At 42.0% G+C, this 22,847-nt stretch overlaps 2 protein-coding genes across 5 annotated transcripts; one reads left to right on the top strand and one right to left on the bottom strand.

The window, feature by feature from the left end:
* Nucleotides 1-1,668: 1,668 nt before the first annotated feature.
* On the bottom strand, nt 1,669-5,095 carry cidea (cell death inducing DFFA like effector a; the record flags this gene model as incomplete). The annotated part of the gene is made up of 5 exons (XM_080793293.1): nt 4,974-5,095; nt 4,029-4,173; nt 3,199-3,351; nt 2,370-2,542; nt 1,669-1,768 (listed from the first exon to the last, which is right to left on the bottom strand). The coding sequence occupies exons 1-5, from the start codon at nt 5,039-5,041 to the stop codon at nt 1,669-1,671; spliced, it is 639 nt and encodes a 212-aa protein (XP_080649419.1). The 5' UTR covers nt 5,042-5,095.
* A 5,878-nt stretch (nt 5,096-10,973) lies between these two features.
* On the top strand, nt 10,974-22,485 carry zbtb14 (zinc finger and BTB domain containing 14). Of its 4 annotated transcripts, none has more exons than XM_080793402.1 (10): nt 10,974-11,101; nt 13,853-14,041; nt 14,693-14,863; nt 15,490-15,594; nt 15,750-15,890; nt 16,851-17,104; nt 17,609-17,694; nt 19,005-19,144; nt 19,704-19,799; nt 20,408-22,485. In XM_080793402.1, exons 2-10 carry the CDS (start codon nt 13,853-13,855, stop codon nt 20,540-20,542), a joined length of 1,317 nt encoding a protein of 438 aa, XP_080649528.1. In that variant the 5' UTR covers nt 10,974-11,101; the 3' UTR covers nt 20,543-22,485. The 4 variants fall into 4 exon arrangements, with proteins under 4 accessions (XP_080649528.1, XP_080649527.1, XP_080649530.1 ...); XM_080793401.1 differs by lacking the exon at nt 10,974-11,101 and adding an exon at nt 11,414-11,532; XM_080793403.1 differs by lacking the exon at nt 10,974-11,101 and adding an exon at nt 11,528-11,644.
* Nucleotides 22,486-22,847: the final 362 nt, after the last annotated feature.

Genomic DNA, 22,847 nt, shown 5'->3' with positions numbered 1-22,847 from the left:
CCGAATTGAAACAAGACCTCAAGGTCTTTCTTCAAAAATCCCTTTGGACCAAAATGCCTGACTGTACCTTGTGCTGTTTGCATTTTTTTAATATTGTCTGATAATTCAATCAATCAATCAATCAATGTCTCACCTAGTAGACACAGTATCTGACATGATGGTCAAGATTTAATTAATCCCCCGAGCAAGCAGACCGGCTCCATTAGCTTAGCGGTAAGAATGTCACCACTTGAGCAGGAAACTGGCTTCAAATCCGGGATAGAAGAGGAATGTTACATAGTGCTGCTTTAAAAAAAGCAATACAATGTAGACATTTTTAACGTAGCCGACAAAAGCATTGGCATCATATACCAAACATAACAGTACTAGTTGTGCAGAATATCACCCATATCACAATGTTGGATTGAAATGTAGTAATGCATTAATGTGTCCATCAGCCGCAAGTTGGGGGCGCTGGTATTTTCTTTTTATTACCTCATCCTCCATCACTTAATGTAGGAATATAAAGCTTTATTACAAGGTGCCAAAAGATAATTGTACTGGCAGAAAACCGGTGTTCAACAAACATAGGTTTAGTACTTTGAACCAAGATTATGTTAAGAAGAAGAGACATGACTAAACACATTGTGACGAAGTCCTGTGTAGGACTAGCCTTATATACACACACACAAACCATTTCTTTCCATCTCTATGATGATTTCCTAGTTTTGGCTATATAGAAGTATTTATTGGTACGTCTCCAAATGTTTTGATGAATTGAAAATGGTGGGCCCTATTGTAAACAAGTGTAATGCTTTATGGTGCCGTCCACTCAGTTACGTTTTTTTTAATTGAGTTGTACTTGAAATGTACTGCGATTCTGCAAACTGTTAATAAATCAATCAAAAACACAAATTCATCATGGAGCTGAAGTGACCATCAGTCCATGTCATCTTTATCGGGACATATAAGAGTCTGAACTTTGGCTTTAAAGGGATAGTTCACACCCAAAGCAACTTTTTCTATCAATTAATCACCCCATGGAGACCCCTTTGTCGCATTCCTATGCCAATAATTTGATAACTGGCTGTGGTTCTCCATAAGGAACCATGCAACCACAGCCAATTATCAAATGAATGGCTTAGGAATGCGACAAACTAAAACATAAGTAAGACGCGAACGCAGCTCGTAAATTGCAATAATTGAGATTTAAAAAATAATAATATTTGGCTCATATGCCAACATAAACAGCTTGAATGTAGTATTTATTTTTAATGTTCCAACTACTGACTCTTTCGAAAGCTTCCCCAGAAAATACAGATATAATTTGCAGCCTTAATCATCACAAAAGGCTTTTTCCAGGGCATTTTAATTATTTTTCAACATTATAATAAAATGTCATCTGCTAAATCCGATATATTTTAAGGCCAATATTGGCCGATACATCTCCCATCACTAGTTTAAATAGGACTCCTGCTAGATTACACACATACTATAATTTTAGAAAAATGAATCTTTATTATTAATACATTTGACACATTTCATGTTTGACAGTAACTTCAGTTAAATTCCACATAAATGCCGTTTACCTCAAAATATACAAATGAAGCATTTTATTCATTCACGCGTTATTACCACTAAAAACATCTAGACACACACACACACACACACACACACACACACACACACTTAATCGTCCTCTCCAATGGCCTCCAGTAAAGATGTAGATGCGTACAGTAGTAACTGACCCGCCATTTGAGTCACATGCGTTACATAATGCAGGATGACCCTGAAAGACAGATAAACAGAGTGGAGTATAAATTAATTGGTTATAAATCATGATGAAATCACTCTCTGGAAGTGTATTCTCTTGTACAACAGTGGTTCTCAAAAATGGGGGTACGTGTACCCCTAGGGGTACACAGAGGTACTACAAGGGGTGCACGAGAAAGTGGAAAATGTAAAAACTGACCAGTTTAAAGTAAATGTGCTCAGGATGCTCTAATTTAAAGTCTTGCACTCCTTTTTTTCTCCAAAAGGTGAGTTATCGTTCATAGCATCGGGTCGGGACACCTCATATCAAAACGGCTACTTTTCAGGATTCACATTCAAAAGTAGCAAGAATAGCCCATTTAAAAGCTCAAAAAGCATGGCATCAACATATGTTAACATATGGAGTTATGGCATTTCTGCCTGACAGCATATAGTTATATTCTTCTAAGCAACATGTAGTCGGGGTAAAAGGGGGTACTTTGATCCAGAAATCAGTAAAAGGGGGTCCCAGAGATTAAGAGGGGGAACAAATTTTATCAAATTAGGGTCCTAATATCAAACTGCAGGGGAACCATGACATTAAAAGCCTGACAAACCGTAATGAAGTTGACACTCACTTGAAGAAGTGCTTGGCCCTACTGCATCTGAAGTCCACGGACATGTTGTACATGTCGTACAGGGTGGCCTTGACGGTCAGACAACCCAGGAAGTCCCTGGGCGTCAGCTTATACAGGTCAAAGGTCACCTTGGCTATCCCACACCGGCAGTGCTGCTGGAAGCTCGGACGCACCTGGAACACACGTTTCAACGGACCAAATCTGAATATTTGCAAACAAAACACGGCTGTGTTTCCGTGTGGAATGTCTATGGACGTTTACGCTTCACAAGATAGAATAAAGTGTCCAAAACATTACATATGTCTAGTTTGTCAACCCGAGGATATTTAATAGTCAATAACAATACAATCAGTGACCTGTTCTTCCAGATATATACAGTTAATGTAAATAGCCGATCTACACACGCACAACGTGACGCGTTGTGCTCAATAGAACAATCAGCAGGGTTGCCTAATCTCCTGCATGACTCCTGCATTGTCATCTCTCCTGGATTTGGTATCAAAGTCCCAAAGTTCACCAGAATACAGGAACTTCCATCTACTATATTAAAAGGTTTCTGGGGGAGGACCCCCAGACCCCCCACTTGGGCCGTCTGGGCAGTGCATGTAATCATACAGAGATGTTCACTTAAATAATGAATCGTTATTATTAAAGATGTCTTATGTACATTGTTTCAGTCATCAAATCAGTTTCTGTAGGCCTACATTTTGCGTGTTTTTTTTTGTGATTGAAACTATACCAAGCATTTTCCAATGCTAGTAAAGCAAGCCTGATAAAAAAGAGAATAATGGTATAGTTGTGTGTTGTGATGTTTTAAGTAGCACCTAACCTTGCTCCCGGTCCACTTCTCTCCCTCCTGTAGCACAGCGACAGACGTGTTGTCAGCCAGAGACTGGAAGAAGTCCTCCGTGTCCACCTGCGTCCCGTCCTCGTCCAACACCAGCGTGAGGAGCGGACTCGTCAGCAGGAACGCCTGGGATGCCTGCACAGCAACAAGGTACACCACCATGGTTCTGGATCACACGGGCCACTTGGAAATCTCTTTTTGAGTGGCCGCAGCCCACCCATCTGACCACTCAGAGTGGCCGCAGCCCACCCATCTGACCACTCAGGTTGGTCAGATGTGCATGGGCCACGTGTGCATTTTGTGTTCCGGCTTGGATCAAGGGAACAAAGTTCCCATTAATCTGCATCACCGAATCATATTGTAAAGGTTTTAAAGAAAAAGAATACCGTGATTTATATTAATTTATACCATTTTCAATTTTGGATCATCAATACAATCGTAGTATTGTCTATAACTCTGTGTACACGTGCAACCTTGCGTTCAGAGTCAGACTTAATAGCCGCCCTACACTATCAGTCTGTACAGCATCCATTATAAATATGTATGCTGACAGTACATTATCCATGTAGTGGTTTCAAGAAGTAGTAAAAAGAAAAAGCAGATCTCCAAGCAACACTGAACGCATTGTGAGCTTGTAGATCAGCTATTTTCACTAGTTTGGGAGATATCCAATTTCTCTATAGATTCCAGATATTAAAAAATAGGATCCAAGAGTTGCTTGCAATTAAGATGAGTGGAAGATGGCCATGGGAGTGAGTCTGCAGTTCTGACGGCAAAGAGAAGAACAAATATTGTATTAATCTCTGCTTCACCTGGTCGAGGAGTTCGTCCAGAGATGAGGCGGCGATGGCTGTGCCTGCGTGTCTCTTGTGAGTGGCCGTGGTCACTCTGAAGATGCGGGGCCTAGCGGCAGGCATTATACGCTGTGAGATGGACATCTGGACACTGTGCACTGACCTGTTGAACCAAGACCAAATACCATACTGTACCATGTGATACATACATTGTGAAGCACTTTCATCTGAAGTAGGCCCAAGTGACTCAATGTAGAGTTGCCAAATAACTTAAGGAATCCTCTTTTATTTGGAAAACTAAAATAAGTGTCCCTTATTGAACCGATTGTTGCATTTATAAAAATGGTAAATTATGCATTTATATAGCACTTTTATCCAAAGAGCTTTTAGATAGATTTGAATGTACTGTAATGCACATTCAACCATTCACACACACCGATGGAGGAAACCATGCAGGCACCAACCAACACATAGGGAGCAATTAGTCTTGTTTAACCCATTCTGAACGGGAACCCATTTTGGTGTCAGCATCATGTTATGCTTTAGCTATTGAAAATAGCAGATCTACAAGCTCATAGCGCGCCACCGAGTGGCGCGCTAAGAGCTTGTAGGTCTGCTATTTTTGAAAAATCGAAGAACGACTGACATTTTTAGAATCTGATCTCAGGTCAGAATGGGTTAATCAGACCAGTGTGTGTCCAGTGGAAACCTCGTATGAATCTGATCTCAGGTCAGAATGGGTCAAGGACACTTCAACACTAACTTGCCCGGGATTGAACTGAGAACCTCACGGTTCTCATCCGGCTGTTCTACCCAGATACTCTACCACTCTATATCTCTACTCCACCCCTGAACCACTGCCACCCCCACAAGTTCAAACAGCTCATATACTACAGGTGGTTAACCACTTTTAGATCTGCAATCTTGTGATGTTGTCACTAGTTGTCACTTAATGTCACCTACCTGACCAGGGTCTCTGGTAGCAGAGTCTTGGCATAATCCACACTGGACTGAAGGGAGAAAGGAGCCATGTTGGTCCACACACACAGCCTGCTGTGTCAGGAACTATTAACCAACACTTCTGGTTTGGAATCACTGTGGTGTGATGTCTGGTCCTGCTCTCAACACACCTGCTACCAACACCTAATGGACCCCAAACCAACCACTTACTAATCAGCACTGTTGATTTGTGATTGGTCAGGATTCCTGAATGAGAGCCAGATGGATAGCTGGGGCTTAATTTGTCTGCAAGTAGGAATAAGGGTGCTTGCTTGCTCTCTCTCTCTCTCTCTCTCTCTCTCTCTCTCTCTCTCTCTCTCTCTCTCTCTCTCTCTCTCTCTCTCTCTCTCTCTCTCTCTCTCTCTCTTATTTATTTATTTATTTATTTACTTACTTACTGTATCTTTTACAGTAGGCTACTGCTACTGGATGCTATGATACCAAGAGGAAGGCTGCCCCCTGGTGAGGGGACAGAGTTAAAGAGGGCTGAGTGGCTGACTGATTAACACTGAATATCTTCTTAATTCATGTTGAATGAATGAATGAATATAAAACCATATGACAAAATGTTAATTTGACTCTGAGAGTGAACACATTAAAAATCACACACATGTGAAGTGAGGGGCGCTCTTACCATTATACATCATCTCATGAACAACTGAATTTATGTGATTGGATTCCATCAATTATTATTTGTGGGCCCTGGTATATTTCTAAGCAATTCACACTTAGATACACACATTTATATGTTGGAAGGGAAGGTTCCCGGTTCTATATAGGCACCTCCTTTACCTTTCTCTAGCTGCAAATCAAAGTGTCCTTGAGCAAGGCACTGCGCCCTATAACTGAGTAGGTTATGGCTAATGGCGAAACCCATTCACTTTGTTGTGTATACGCCAGACCCACAGTTTGAGAACCCCTGATCTATTCTAAAGGACATCTCACTGCATGAAGGCAGTGAAGAATCTTCATGTAATGAATGAATGAATGAATGCCTTTATTGCAGACTCAGGGTCCATAGAAAAACATACAAAACAAAAGGCAAAATGGTATGCCCCCAGGCACGTAAGAATCTGTCTACACGAAATTCAGCTGAACATTCATGCTCAGGGCTATTTGCAACCGTTGCCTCAATATTTGTATATTGTACAGTAGTGAGTGAGATATATCTCAGTAGTTGAGCATTTTGAAGATATCACTTCCCACATTCTTCTCACCTCCAAGGATTTCTCCAAACTACTGAAGGTGAGCTCAATACTTTACTTAAGTTACTGGGCTGCCACTATTGATTATATCAATTTTGTTTGCTTTGTTGTATTATTTAATTTATGAAAGCCATTATTTTCTAGAAGGGTAGGCACTATAAGCTTCGGCTTCAGCCTACACCTTTTTGGTCTGTTTCTTTTGCAAAAAAAAATGTATTGATTTGATTGATTTGTTATAATGACCAAAACAAATAAACTCATAAACTCATCATATATGTAGCCATGCATTATACATTAGGCCTACTTTTTTGATTTTCACCTATAATAATTGTTGTCCATGTGCAGTGCACTCACTAGCAGACCCAACAACTGCTTCAGCTTCTACTTTTTTTAAACATTGTTTTACCTGAAATTAAGACCCAAATGGTGTTCCTACTTTTTGCTCTGTTGGCCACTATTACTGCCGCAGCTGCTGATAATAAGTCAGTGTTTTAGCTCTACATACTGGTAGAAATCATTGCGATAGAATGTTTGTTCAGTAACTGGGGTCTCCGGCCTGTCTCTCCAGCTATTTAGTCAACAGAAAATGCATATTCAGGTGAGGAAAATGTATTGTCACATCACATCAATGCTTTACAGATGTAAAGGAGCGGGTGTTTTTGTTGTAAGCTGAGCTCCATCATTTGGTTGTTTTCCAGAAATGTATAGTAGAACATGAAGGCCGTTGGGGGGATCAGGTAGAACACATCAAACATTAAGCATGTCAATATACAATTACAAGAGGTGGAGAGACCAGTTTACTGAACAAACAATGATTAGACTCTCTCCATAATACAGCTTTACCTTTCTCACTCACAAAAAGACTCAGGAAGGCAAATTAAGTGTATGATTTATATATTAAGTTAATTCAATATTTAGCTATTTTCATCTTACAAATTTCTTAGTTTTTGATGATAATTATTTGTTGTTGTCGGATCGCTGGTTAGACTGCCATAGTGTCAACCCCTTACCCCTGTGTCGGATCGCTGGTTAGACTGGCATAGTGTCAACCCCTTACCCCTGTGTCGGATCGCTGGTTAGACTGGCATATTTGCAGATACCGATATGACCAAATAAGGGCCGTTCCCTAAAATTATTTGCTATTTTTTATTATTTTGAAAACATTTTAAAATAGTTTTAATAGCCGATCTACAAGCTCACAACGTGTCGATGTAGATTTGCTATAGTTGAACTATTTTAAAATGTTTTTCAACATAGTAAAATATGGCAAAGAAGTTTTGGGATAAAGGGTAAGACGCAAGATAGGGTTCGTTTTTTTTATTCAAAAGAATATGACTAAAAGTAGTCATCAAAATCTTCTGTCAAAATTAACACTTCTGTAAACTGACCCACCAAAACACTGTTTATTCTTCTTATGCTGCTGTAGCTGATGACGAGCAGTCAGAAGACCTCCCTGAGGCTCCGGAGACGATGGAATCATGGCCGAGTCTCCCAGGAAACGCCCCTATATTCTTTGATCATGGGACGTTTGATGATTGCTTAGAGAGGTCAGAAACCCCTGAATATGAACTGACTCATTTAATTTAATGTAAATGGATTATAATCAACAGGGCTTATTGTTATCGACTTCAACGCTTCATGTAGTGGAAAATACGAATATGAATGATTTTTAGTAGGACGCCGCCTAGAGTAAGTAGACATGGATGCCAGGTTCATTTGGCATCCTATATTCTTTCAAGGTACAGATTATTATTATTATTACCCTTATCATTATCATTATTATTTTTATTATTATTATTATTGTTTAGACTGATATGGTTCTCGGTTAAAAACTTGCAGAAGGCGATGCGAGGTGCTGTGCGCAATCTGCTATTTTCACTACTTTTGTGCAGTAGGCCTACTCAGTATGGAGAGATACAACTAAATAGTTGTATCTCCACATTTCACATAAACATGTGAAAATGGACATACAAGCTTTCTGTCCAACAGCAACGATATATATAATAATAACTCTATTGCAACGGTTGAAACTTGTGAGTAAATTGTTAAAATAAAGAAATCTATGTGTTTCTATGTGCTTCTTCCACAGCTCCTTGGATGAAGACACTAGGAGGAACAGACAGACTATCATCATTATCATCGTCATGGTCATCGTTATTTTCATCATCATCATTGTCATTAATATTACAAGATAATTGTTTCTTCGTCATGTTGTTGATTTATCTAATCTGTGTGTATCTGTGAGCCTCAAAAAATTGTCATGACATCCAACCTGCAATCTGAGAATGCCATCGGCAAATAACGGAATACAACCTGCAACGTGGCTTGATTTTCATAATGAACATGCCAGGGGGGGAAACTAAATCTAATTTCAGAAGAACATATAAAGTCACATGATTTGGGTAAATATATATAAAAAACATGAGTTAATTTACTAATAACTTTTGTTTACATACAGAATACTATTTCTCGCAACAATGCGTAAAATAATTAGAATGTATTAGTATTATATTAGTGAAGCCATGCATGATGTCTGATTGGTTGATGCTTCTTGCTTACTGTAAGAAATCGCTCTGGATTAAGAGCGTCTGCCAAATGCCTAAATTGTAATTGTAGCCAGGTTATTGGAATCTCCTGATTCTTCTTTGTACAGTTTTGCTCTTTGTGACATTGTATGGTCTGATGAAGATCAAAGAATGCAACTCTAGGCCACCTAAATTAAAGGTTTAAAACATATTTATTTGCACAGATGAAATACCACTGTGTTGTTGTTCAACACAACCCAGAACATGGCCCTCATTTATCAATGGAGTGTGACTAAAAGGAGGGAGAGGTATAGAGAGAGAATTGTAAGGAAAATGTCTTAGCTTATTATAATTATTATTTTTAAATCATGTCTTTAATCCATTCAACACAATACCTGACTAGATATTTGCAAGCTTAATTATTCCACATTGTCCAGGGGTTCAAACTCACAACATTTTCTTCTTCTTTCGAATTATTTGTCCGGCCCGAAATGTTTTGTTTGTTGTCATGATTTCATTGTCAGAACTCGAGTTGGCTTTGTACGACGCTTAAAAGGTCTCAAGGTCTTAGATTACATAAATTTTGACCATATTTCTTACGTCATCATTGAGAGCTAGTCATACACACCATGTACGTCTGGTCCCAGAAAATCAGGCACAATTTGCTATTTTATTTTACTGATTATGTATATAGTAGTATACGTATGACTAGCTCTAAATGATGACGTAAGACATAGTCACATATGGTCATTTATGTAATCTGGTCCCAGCAAACCAGGCACAAATTTGCTGTTTTATTTGCATACGCATCAAGTGGCGGGTTGGCTGGCACGGTGCACACAGACCGGGCGAAATTATTACTTGCTCGCTCTGCTTGCGCAAGTAACTACACATTGCATAATTATCCGGACTTGTTGGCCATACAAACAAACAATAACAGTAGCCTACGACATCAGCTGAGCTGTGAGATTTTATTTTTGCTTTAATCCATTCACACACGACTGGTCCAATAAACGTGTGTGGCTGTGCGTGGCGCGCGCGGCCACGGTGCGTGGACTGCGTGCGTGCCGTGCGACCCGTGCGTGCATGTGCTCCCGCGGACCGGACTTGGGACAGCGTGTGCACCCTGGTTCTGCGTGCGTTCTCCCCAAGCCGTGCTCGTGACCATAAGTTTGTTTAACAACACACACACGTGTGAACACACACACGTGTACATTGACACGGGTTGAATAATAGACTTATTTAAACTCTTCAGTCAGTTCAGTTCAATTATCAGTTAATATCTAATCGTCTCTAGATAATTTTTTCTAATAGATTAGGCACGGAGCAGCGTGTTCACGTAACCGTGAATTCCAGTTTACACTTCGTCGCCAAAACGGTGTCGCGCACCGAAAATAGCAGACCTACAAACTCACAACGCGTCGCGCCCGCAGCGCGCTCTGAGCTTGTATTTGTATATTCTATTCTGCTATATTCGGAGAATTGTACTACACTAGGCTTGAGGCGTGTTCACGACACGTGACCACGCCGTACTACCAGTGTTGCCAGATTTTGAGAAATAAGCAACCAGGTTTGTTTGTTTGATTGATTGGAAATGTTATTCAATTTGTAGAAAATGATTTAGGCTCGTCAGAAATTTTCAGTAGCACCGAAGAGGCACCCCCGAACCTCAAATGACGTCACATTGTAGGCTATACAGAGCTGAACCGACTTTTCTTCGGCTCTAAAATAGGAGTATGAATCGGCCCGTAGCCTGACCAGTTTGTTTTGGGAAGTCTGGAGCCTTGTTTTAAGGGCCTTTGAGGTGAGGTGAGGTGAGGTGAGGTGCATTGTGCATGGCTCCTTATGGTAAGGAAAACCTAGGCCTAGGAAAACAAAAGAAGCAACTAGGTGCAGGGCCTCTTTTGGGAGCACTTTAAACATGAGCACTTTAAACCTATTCTTTGAGACACACATACAGGTATTTCGGGGTATAAGCCTAAATAAGTACACTTTATGAACAAGCCCCCAAAAAACGCAACCCACAACTACCAATATTTATTTACAAGCAACTTTACAGAAAAATAAACCCAAGAGTGCTTATAATAAGCAGACATGGCAACACTGCGTACTCCGTACGTACGCGCGTTGGTCACGTGAACACGCCTCCGCTCGGTCACGTGTCGTGAACACGCCTCAAGTCTTTGCTGACGTGCTGGCGCAAAAAAGCGCGGCCCCGCCTCCCCCCTCTAAACCGCCTGTGCTGTGCTCGTCCTCGACACACAGTAGTAGTAACACACACACACACCACAAAAAAAACACACACACAAAGTAACAGAAAAAACTCTGCTCTTCATCAAACACACACTTCTGTGACGAAAAGGTAAGAAATCCCCACGTCTTCTATCTTCGTCGTGCGTGCGTGTATACGTGTTTTTGTGTGTGTTGTTTTGTGCGCGTCCTCGAGGCTCGAGCCTTTCAGTGGTCGTTCATGTTGTCTCGTTATGGCGGCCGCAGCTCGCGCTGCTCGACTCCGCATCGAGGGCTCGAGCATTTTTTTCCTCCCGCACGGCACGTCTCTCGTGCCTGACCGTGGCCGGTCCCGCGTGTCGGGTCGCACGCGGCGGGAGGCTCGAGCCTCCTTGGACTGGAGCGACCGAACGAATGATTGAGGAGGTCGCTCCACAGGACGAAACCGAGAGAGAGTGATAGAGGGGGGATGAAACGGCGAAGCGAGCCGCCATGATGACCACCAAACTACTAGAAGGAGGAGGAATGCCACTAGCGGAGTGGAGTACAACAACTACTACTCCAGTAACTGAACGAAAATGTGGCAAACCTGCCGTGCGTGCTGTACAGTGTACACTACAGTGCACGCCTCCAAATGATCTTATAAAGAGAATGATAGTCCGCGTGTATATATACGGTAAATCAATTGATACGCTGAGATAAGTCCGGTTCTATGGTGCTGCCTGCCTGTAAATAGATAAGATGTGCCTGAATGGATATCCATGATGAACATACACATGGATGTCCATTCAGTTACACGAGAGATCAGGCAACACGGCGCCCCTCCCCTCCCCTCTCCCCCGTCGCTCAGTCTCACGCGTGACTGACCGACTGCCTGTTGACCGGAGGCAGTGAGCGAGGCAGTATCGGTTGTTTGGTTCGGTCGTTAGGTCGGGTGACGAGCGCGAGCTCTCTCTCTTTCTCTCTCTCCCTGAATCTTAAGCCTATAGCAGTTGGAATAATATCCATTAATGTATAAATAATAGTAATTATTAATCGCCATTAATATGCTTGGATGTTTGTTATCTGCACTCTAGGTGTGTCCAGTGAGTGGACCCTCAAAGGGGTCCCCACATTATTTTTTACACACACACACACACACACACACACACACACACACCCACACATGATATATCACCACAGCAGTATTATTGTTTACTCACTCTGTTATGTGTCTCACAGGAGGGCTGTGGGCAGTTCAGAAACAAAAATAATCACACAGTGATTTGATTGATTAACAATAAAGAGACAATATGACGTAATGAGGGACAATATAAAATGTCCCTTCATTTGTCAATGGCGTTTTAAAACAAACATTGAACTAAAAACACACATTAAACCTGTATATAGTAGCGCCCCTCAAAAATGTTACCATGTTATTTATAATGAGCATTTTTTAATGCTGGTCCTAATGATTAGGACCACTTATGAAGATGGGTCGAAAATAGGTCAAGTCAAGTGGTCCTTTAAGCCCAGAACCCAACTTGAGTCGCAGCGCAATGAGGTTCAATTTGCAACCAGTTGCAGCGGTCTGGCAATTTTGGGAAGTGGTTGCAGTTAACTTGTTGTGTTGTGAAATCAATGGTGTGGACTGGGCTTAATGTGCAGTTAATATAAATCATTCAGTCAAACATTATTACAGCCGTGGCCAATAGAAGACATACAAAACAAGAAACAAGAACTGATCAATTATCAGTTAAATTACCAGTGGCTGCCTTATAGGCATATCTCCAGAATTGTGCTATGAAATGTAAATATTTTATAAAAAAACATAGTCTGGTTTTACGGTGGTGGGGTGACCACCGAACTACAACATGATGTCACGAGCTGCGGTGAAGAGCAAACCACCGCTCCAGCCCTTCTCTCTGTTTTTACTCACCACAGCTCAACGTTATTTCAGCTTACGGTGGTCACCTCACCACTGAAAATCCAGACTATGAATAGGCCTTTAGCCTACCACAAATGGAACCAAAGGACCCTTTCATAACAAATAAACTCTGATGGAAATACAAATGGACTGTTTGTAGGCTGTATTGGTTGTATTTGTGCACTCGGGTAGCACATTCTCCAAGCCATTATAATTATGTCGCACCTCACGCACAGCTTTCGGTTGTAGTGTTAACATTGGCTTGGCAGGTACAAAGAACACGACTCATCATTCATGCGTCGAATTTGTGGGGGTCCGCGTATCGCAGAGGTCCGCAGTAGGCTGCGCGGGGGTCCGAATGTGTTACTGTTAAATCAGCGGGTGTGTGCTCCGGACTCGTGTGCTCTGCTTTGCGACCGTTTCGACTATGGCATTCAACGTGTCTGGTTGCGGGGCCCTCTATGGGTTTGCGTAGAAAGGCAGCCAATCGGAACTATGCGTCAGTATGACGATATGTCGAAGTTTTCTTGGCTATTCATTGACCAGTGCTTTCCAAGCCACTGGTAAAAAACATTCATACAAATCTAAAAAGCCCACACAAAAAAATATATATAAAAGGCACACGTACCAGTGTTTCCACATGTGAGACAACGGGGTCTACACAGATTCACCGTGACGTCATCTGAGCAATAGTGGAATTTCCTGACTAGTACTACCATAATAGCTTTTGCATATAACATTTGGTGCTGTCTGTACATGTCAGAATCATCTTTTATCAGTTTTATCAGTTCTGCTTGCCTTAGTTGCCTATCATCCTGTCAGGGTTTATTTCTCAACAATGACCTGCTCACCATTCATTACCCTGCTTATTACATGGCAATTCATATATTGAAACAGTTTAATTGGTTTTTAAAAGGATTTAATTCTTGTGGTAAGTGTAAGTGTAATATATTGTGTTGTGTGTATTTACTGTTCCAGATGTCAGAGACGGTTAAGTACATAGATGGTGAGCATAAGAGTATCTTTCTGAAGCTGTTGAATGAACAGCGTTTGGAGGGAGAACACTGCGACATCGCTGTCGTTGTGGAAGACGTCAAGTTCCGGGCTCACCGCTGTGTCCTGGCTGCCTGCTCCAATTACTTCAAGAAACTCTTTAAAAAACATGAGGTTTGTACTACTACTGCTACTACTTCACACCAGCTTGTTCAGTCTGTTTGAGTCCCTGACACTGCCGTGACCCCCAGCAGGCCGTAGCAAAGAAGCGGGCACCTGGCAGCCATTACAGAACCATGGAAAAAGGTCCGTTTTAGTAGGAGTTTTGTCCCCTCAGCCATCGCGGCATTAAACAAACTGCCCCTTCAGGCGATCTCTCCACTGTCCGGACAGAGGCTATCTTCTCAGTGTTTGTGGAGATGACTGATTTAACCCGTTTGTGCCTTGATCAAGTCCATGCACAACAGGTGCGCAGCCACACCCAGCTCTGAGCCCAGTTCTAGTTTGACTCAGGCCAGGTGTGACTGCTTAAATCAGTCATCCTCCCTCTCACAGGTGCATTTATAGATGGGTATCTGCACTGCAGCATCTTGTTACACACACTGAAGGACCTGGGCCTCCTCAGGAAGAACAGCTTGCGATCAGTTAGTTTCAAATAACTGACCAAACATATTTAAAGTTTTACACTTTCAGAGTGACAGACCTGTCCCGTCAGACGTTGAGAAACTGTGTTAAAACCATATATCTCTCTCTCTTTCTCTCTCTGTGTGTGTGTGTGTGTGTGTGTGTGTGTGTGTGTGTGTGTGTGTGTGTGTGTGTCTACAGGTGGACAGTTCATCGGTCATAGAGATAGATTTCATACGCAGTGACATCTTCGAGGAGGTGTTAAACTACATGTACACGTCCAGGATCTCCGTCAAGAAGCGAGATGTCAACCTCATGATGTCCTCGGGTCAAATACTGGGCATCCGCTTCCTGGATAAACTCTGCTCCCAGGTGACGTGCACGCACACAGGCCTGGGCAATGCGACAATATCACGATAATTTCAAACCTTTGCCGCATGCATGCACGCACGCACACACACACAATGTGTGTTTATTTATCAGACTAATTAATTTAGTCTTTTTTTTCTTCTTTTTTTTTTAATCTATTCAAATTATTTTGTGTCAATTCAGTGAGATCTACAAGCTCATAATTCACACAATAGTTAAGGCCAGTGAAGATTCTTACCTCTTGCATACTCACTACACACACATGCACGCACGTGCACACACCACAATTAACATTAAGCTTGGAGTCAAAGCTGTAGTTCTCTGTAACGGGTTATACGCATAGAGTTATAAAGGATAGAGGGCGGACTGCCCCGCCCCCCTGCTATTCATTTCGATGGTTGCTCAGTGACCGGAAGAACGGTCTACTTTTTTCAAGTTTTTTCAAAAGTGCTCAATGTTAGACTCCAGCAGCACGGGTTAGACTCCTCGTGCTAAATGCACGGGTCCGCCTGTAGTCCCAGCTCTGATCAGTGAGGCCAACGGTGGCAAGCCCTTCTCGGGGCTTGGTTATATGACATAAAACTACAGACCGGTGGTTTGGTTTGTAACATTGAAATATGCTCCCCCAGAAACGGGACTTGTCAGCGGAGGAGAAAGATAAGTTCCCATACGACATCGTCAAGATGGCGCTCCCCCCGGAAGCTCAGCTGGCAGAAGACGGTGATGTTACAGAGGTACGTGTGCATGCACGCACACAAGCACACACACACACACACACACACACACACACACACACACACACACACACGCCAAGCAAGCAGCCCCACCTCTCATTGTGTGTGTGTGCCTGTGCGTGTGTGTGTGTGTGCCTGTGCGTGTGTGTTTCCAGGTGCAGGTTTTGGGCGACGACACGCCCACTGCTGATGACCTCGTAGAGGGATCAGGCAGTCAGGAACTAGATAAATCTCCCAGCGCAGCGCTCAGAGTCCAGGAGGCCATCCTTAAACTGACCAGCGAAGAAATTCACAAGGTCAGACAGACAGACAGACAGACAGACAGACAGACAGGCCCACAGTGTATACACATGTTGCAATGTATTGTAAAAAAAAAAAAACGAGGTTCTGGGTACTCTATTGTACCTACAGAGGTCTTCCTCAAGGCAAGATGCATACTATAATACACACAGAAAGACTCCCAATAAACAGTGCTAGAACACCTGAGAACAGCTAAACCTATTTCTTTTTTTACAATGGAGTGCCCAGATGCTCTTTTTTGAGGAGAGCTAGCCCCTCCTAAATACAGCTTTTTGTCCTAACTCAACATTGAAAGGAGAATTTACGTCATATGTGTCTGAGCAAATCGACATGTTACATAATGATGAGCACCTGGTTACAATGATAACATTGTTTTAACCTCATGATGAATCCATCACAGAGGTCATTTAATCCTTTATGTTTTTTCCTGTAAAACAAAATATGACATACTTACTGTACATCAGCAGGTAGCAACCAATTTCGACTAATCGTATCATTATGTCCACGTCAATCAATGTTCTACATTCAATTCTACAGACGTGGATGTAGACAGACACTAGAGGGCACTAGTTCCAGTTGTTTTCTTTCTTGATTTCTTGACTCAACAGCAAAGTAAAATATAACAGTTATTGATTGTTCATGTACGCTGCAGTAACATTTTTAAGAAACATTTTCTTTCTGGTTACGTGGTTATTGGGGGGGGGTCGATCGATCTAATTAATTTGGTAAAAAGGTATACAAGTAAAGGGACACGCTAGCTCATTAGCTTTTTACATGTTGGCAATTTTAGCTGGCAAAGTTGTACGGTAATTGCATTAATTCACTGACAAATACCCAACTGTACACACATTCACAGCTAACTGCATACTGTCTCCCTCACCACCTGTCTGTCTGTCTGTCTGTCTGTCTGTCTGTCTGTCTGTCTGTCTGTCTGTCTGTCTGTCTGTCTCTGTCAGGTTGCCTGTTACGACCAGGACGTCGTTTCAGAGATGGACACGGAGCCTAAGGATTTGGGGGCGGGGCATCATCACACCACCCAGACACTGTCCTTCGCCGAGACCATCGGCGGGGGCGGCATTAAGGATGAGCAGGCGAGCGGCTGGACGTCGGGGACCACGGACATGAAGTTTGAATATTTACTGTACGGCCACCGAGACCAGCTGGCCTGTCCCATCTGCGGAAAGCACTTCCTGGACGAGAACCGACTGCGGTACGTAAAGTACTAGTTAATTGCGACCGTAGGTCGCAGTTTGGATCATCACCTAGATCTGCATATATGGAGCCAGCCAGCAACTCTACATGTTGACCTCATCAAATCCTTAGATCTCCATATATGGAGCTGACCTGTTTTGACATTCCATATGTTGGTCCTCCCCACCCGTCCTTCATCTTCGATGACTCCCTTTTGACGATTGACTGTCTGTTCAAACTCTAGACGGGCCCGCCCCAAAGTTAATGGCGCAGCCGCGCCCGGCAGCCGGCGAAACCCTGAGTTCTCAACAGGCCCGAAAATTAAGGCCCGGCCGGCACTACCTCGGTCCTAACTGGGCTCCAACTGGGCTGGCCCGATGCCCCGCCTGGCCTTACTTATTAGCACACATTTTACGCTCTACCCGTCCAGAAAACGTCAATTAAAAAAAGAAAGAAAAAAGGGTTCGTATAATAGGCATTTGGCATGTTGTTTACATGTTGTTTCCTCTCCTATCTCCTCCAGTAAACATGAGAAGCTACATTCTGCAGAGCGGCCGTTCGTCTGTGAGGTCTGCAGCAAAGCATTCACCACACACGCTCACCTAAAAGGTACAAAGATTTATCTTATTATTATTTGTTATTAACCCATTCTGAACGGGAACCCCTTTTGGTGTTTTAAGCATCATGTTACACTTTAGCTATTGAAAAATAGCAGATCTACAAGCTCATAGATCATTTTTTTTATCGTGAAAATGTGGTGCAAATCTTTGAATATATATTCTTTCAGAGGGAACGTTTTTAACTCATATCTTTGCTTCTGGTGAGGGTCCCTGGAACAACATATTTTCAGATGGGGGTCGGCAGCCAATAACATATATATTTTTGGTGGTCATTGACATGAAAATGTTTGAGAACGACTGACATAGAAACATGTCAGTCGTTCTCCTGACAGGATTTAAAAGACATTTGTAGAATCGTCCTCGGGTATAAATGGGTTAAATAATACACACGCACGCACGCACGCACAAGTCATTAGAGGTGAAGATCAAATAAAACAAATAGCCCATCTACAAGCTCGTAATGTGTCACAATGCTTTTAGATCGGCTATTTTTGCTAAATGTTCACCCACAGAATAGGGATTCTATGGCTCATGTACCTAATGTCTTTGTTGTTGTTGTAAAACAAATGAAGTTATTAACATAGTGTGGGCGTCACTGAACAAAGATAGGCGGGCCGAGACACAGCAAGTTTTGCCTACGCAGGCATTTATTGAGGAAATGCACAAGTTTCAAACTTAAAGTCAGCACACACAGTTGGTTAACGGGCAAATATAAATGTGGAACTTAGGTTCTTCCTTTTCCAGGGCAAAACAGTCTATAATCAGTTCAATTCCTCCTATCGGTACATTGTCCCTCTCACGCTCCTATTCCTTCAGGAGTGTGTTTTCCATATGGGGTTGGGAGGCGGACTATTTTCCGACAGCATTCTAGCCGACGGGGTGACGGTCCGCTCCGCAGCGGGGGGACTGTCCCCGTGCTCCCGTGCTTGCGGTTAGGGTTAGGTTAGGATTGAGGTTTCGGATCAATATGCTGTCGGAAAAAAGACCTGCACCCATGGGGTTGCCGCCAGATTGCCACTTCAGTGCTCCCTTCGTGAGTCAGTGGAGAATGAGGCGGAGCGCTCATCTGTGCCCCTTTCAAACGTTACGCGTGCAGCGCGGCTGTTGCGTAATTGCTCTGATTGAGGAGGAAGATGGGTAGATACTTGTGGTCAATCACGTGACCCAGGGCGGGTCGCTGTCTTCTAATGCTCCTCTGACTCTCGTTGGGGTGGCGCTCTGACGGCCCGCTGTCATGCGACATCCCACAATAGTTACATTCTACGGATTGTGTGTGTGCGTGTGTGCGTGCGTGTGTAGAACATTTAAAGATCCACACAGGGTTCAAACCGTACCGCTGTGATGTGTGTGGCAAGTCGTTCATCAGAGCTCCAGACCTGAAGAAGCATGAGCGTGTCCATAGCAACGAGAGACCCTTCGCCTGTCAGATGTGCGATAAGGTCGGTCTGTCTGTCTGTCTTCAAGTGGCGCTACCCTGTGTAGTTACCCTGTCACGATGTAATTCCAAATATTGGAGATATCTTCAATTAGTTGCTCTGTTGATTAGAAATTGATATTAAAAAAGTCTCCTCATTGAGTCACATTGTACGGTGAGACTCTTATAGGACATAAACCAACGCATACAAAACTGATTCTGCCAATATAGAACATCACAAAACCCGCTACAGCATTTTATTTTGAAGAAAAGTGTCATTCTCATGATGATGTTGCTGTTAGAAATAACAAAATCGACCTGAATGTGTCTTTAAATGTATTTATAATTGGCAAAAGCAGCTTTTGTTTTTTTTGTTCATGTGCAAAAAGAGTTTATTTGGTAGCTGTATCACCATGCAATGTGAATGTGGTTTATTCATGTTATTCATCAATGGAGCAACTACACCAATATGTGCAGTTACATCAGGCAAGGTAACTACTCAAACACAAATATTTTTCTCCTCTGCAGGCATTTAAAGATAAGTCACATCATCTTAAAGATGTCTGTCTGTCTATCCTCTGCAGGCATTTAAACATAAGTCTCATCTTAAAGACCATGAGAGGAGACATCGAGGAGAGAAACCCTTTGTTTGTGGCTCCTGTACCAAAGCCTTTGCTAAGGTAATATTAATGCACAATGTTACTGCTACCAATATTACTGCTACTACTACAACCATAATGTCGCTATCCTGGGTGGCAAACAATCAGCAAATATATATATATATATATATATGTATGTATGTATGTATGTACAATTATACATGTACATGGGAAGTGCTTCACACACCAGTGTGAAACACTGGCTCTGCAGACAAAAGTGATTTGTCTGTGGAGCATTACTGTGACTTGAAGCCCCTCATTGATCCCTGCAACGGAGTCTGTGAGCCAATAAGATCTCAGTGAAAGTGTGGAAGAATCCCCCGTCAGATTATTTAAAGTGCATTGGCCCAGGCCCACACCATGCTTGGATATTGGACTTGCGTTTCCTTACGGATCTGACAACAAAACTCACTGAATCTTAACCCGGGAATTGCAAGGGAAAAGACTGAGGTATAGTTAACCTGTGAGTGCAGTTGAGGCATTTAAAGTGAAGCAGCAAGCTCTCAGTTGCGAGCTGCGCGGCTGACACACTTCCCAATTATTTTAAAAGGGTCACAAAACGTCAGTCAACAAGACTTCCATCCCAAACGCTTGTGTGTGTGTGTGTGCGTGCGCGTGTGTGCTTCCAGGCGTCGGACCTGAAGCGACATGAAAACAACATGCACAGCGAGAGGAAACAGTTGACCTCTGACCCGGACGCACTACAAGCCGCCGCCATGGCAGCCGAGGCACAACAGCAACTAGACACAATCACTTGTACATAACATCCCACAATAACACGAATAACATATTAATAAACATACTTTGGTAGATTATTTCTCTCTGTTGTAACAATGCTTCTTGGCAATAACATTTATACCGATGGAAAGCCTGTTTATTTCCCTTTTTAAATCATTTGTAGGGAACATGCATTTGTGGGATGAGCAGCACAGCTGAGTAGGGCTTTAAGCAACTAGTCGACTATTCAACTACTCGACTAGTAAATCCACTAGTCGACCTTACTTATTTCCCCCAGATTTTGTAGGCCTCAAGATCAGGTAGATTAGTTATATTAGTCACCAATGTACACAGTTTTTAAATGTACAAATATTTATTTCCATTTTTATTTTTTCCTTTCATTTTTTTATTTTTAAATAATAGGTAGTTAAACAACTACCGGTAGTTGACAACTAGTAAAAATGACTAGAAGTGAATGCCCTAAAGCTGAGGATGCACGTTGACCCCATGAAAGACACTCAAAAAATCTCCAAAATAATCTTGTTTTGAGCTTCCTAGTATTTAGTTAGAGGGGAAATAATCTACCAAACTCATTTTATGTTATGTCCATAACATCCCTTAATAATGTGCTCATAGCATTGCATAATATGTATATAAACATCCCATAATAATAGGTAGGTACATAAGATCCAATATGTTTTGCGTACTAACTTAAAGAATATCCTATTGCAATGTGTAACTAAAGAGAATCCCATGTTTATCTGTACGAGGGCCAAAATAAGCATTTTCAGCGCCGCTCCGCTCAGCTTTGATTTTATAAATCATGAATTAAAAAACAAACAAAAAACAGCATTCAAAACTGTTAAGATACATTCACACCTATGGTATGTTATTGACGAGACTTGAGCTTTATACATTATAATGTCCTTCCTCCTTTGAAATGTAAGTGTTCATTTGAATTGGAATGGAAGCACATTTCCAGTATGAGCTGTCAGATGATGGATGAACTGGCTATGTCAGTGGGGTATTTACTAGAAATGGATTAAACACTTCAACCGTAGCATCCTATTATTGGGGTGAACATTCGGCGACAATAGGTGATGTACACAATCTGGCAAAAACTTAAAGGTTTCATGACATTCATTTTCATTTATTTGTATTTTTCGTTTTTTCTTTTAGGTTTTATGACCTCAATTTCACCTAAAAAAACATGAACTTTGAACATTCTGTGGTCTGGAGTTTTCTCTGGGGTTTGGAAGCCTTATAGAGCTACAGTGAAAACAGTGACATCTGCCATTGACATTGAATCCCATTGACATGTATGGATTTGCTAGCTCTTATCGCAAACAGCAGGAAAATCAGAGCACAGAGCAGCCAGAAAACCCCAGACCACAGAAAATCTACGGAATGTTAAAAGTTCAGGTTCTTGGTGTCGAATTGAGCTCAGAAAACTTTTTTTTTAAAAGAAAAATTACAAAAATGTCACAATCCCTTTAACGTATGTGGTTGGTAGGCTAGTCAAGTCCTACAGTAATAATGTTAATTATTAAAGTTATTTTAACATGAGGAAAGAGTATATTTAAATTGATCAAATCAGCAATAGGACGGATATGTTCAGAAGAATCTTCCTTAAACCCCTAATCTTGGATACTTAAAAAGAAAGATATTTCTGTTTGAGAACCACTGGTTTGTTTAACAATATTAGGAAACAAGACCAATTAAGCAACCACACTTTAGTTAGAAACATCCCCAAAAACCTGCAACTACAGTACCAATATTTACAAGCAACTTTAGTTGCAACTTTAGAGTGCATTTCCCAACACACCCATAGTTGGGATCCTCGTCTCCTTTCTCCCAGCTCATGTCCTCATCACGTTATTGTTTTGTTTGTTTCTGATTCTGTAAATATCTACTGTTTTGTGTCTCAATGACTTCCTGTCATTTCTAATGGATGTTGATTGTCTTGTCACGGTTACAGATGTAATAAACGAGGTTGGTCTATCAATGATGTCAGCGTTGTCATTGTGAACATGGTGTCACCCTAATATGGCTGAAAGTGTCTGTGTTTGGAGAAACCATGTACCGGTAAGCTAAGTAGTTAACAGTGGTTCCCAAAGTGGGGTAATAATCTTCTCTTATGGGGGTCCCTGGCATATCTCTTCAAATGGGAGGTCCCCGGGCTAGTTAGTGTCAATTTGGGGGTCCTTGACTTGAAAAAGTTTGGGAACCACTGGTTAAGAAAATATAACAAAAGTGCTCCTGTATCAGATGGGATAAAACATGAGCTACAAAACAGTGGATCCAGACACAGGTAAAAACAAGGTTCCAGCCTGTATATGTGCTTATCCATCT

Source organism: Protomyctophum bolini (genome assembly GCF_963924005.1).
Source record: "Protomyctophum bolini genome assembly, chromosome: 21".
NCBI lineage: Eukaryota > Metazoa > Chordata > Actinopteri > Myctophiformes > Myctophidae > Protomyctophum > Protomyctophum bolini.
This window is presented reverse-complemented; position numbering and strand designations above follow the sequence as displayed.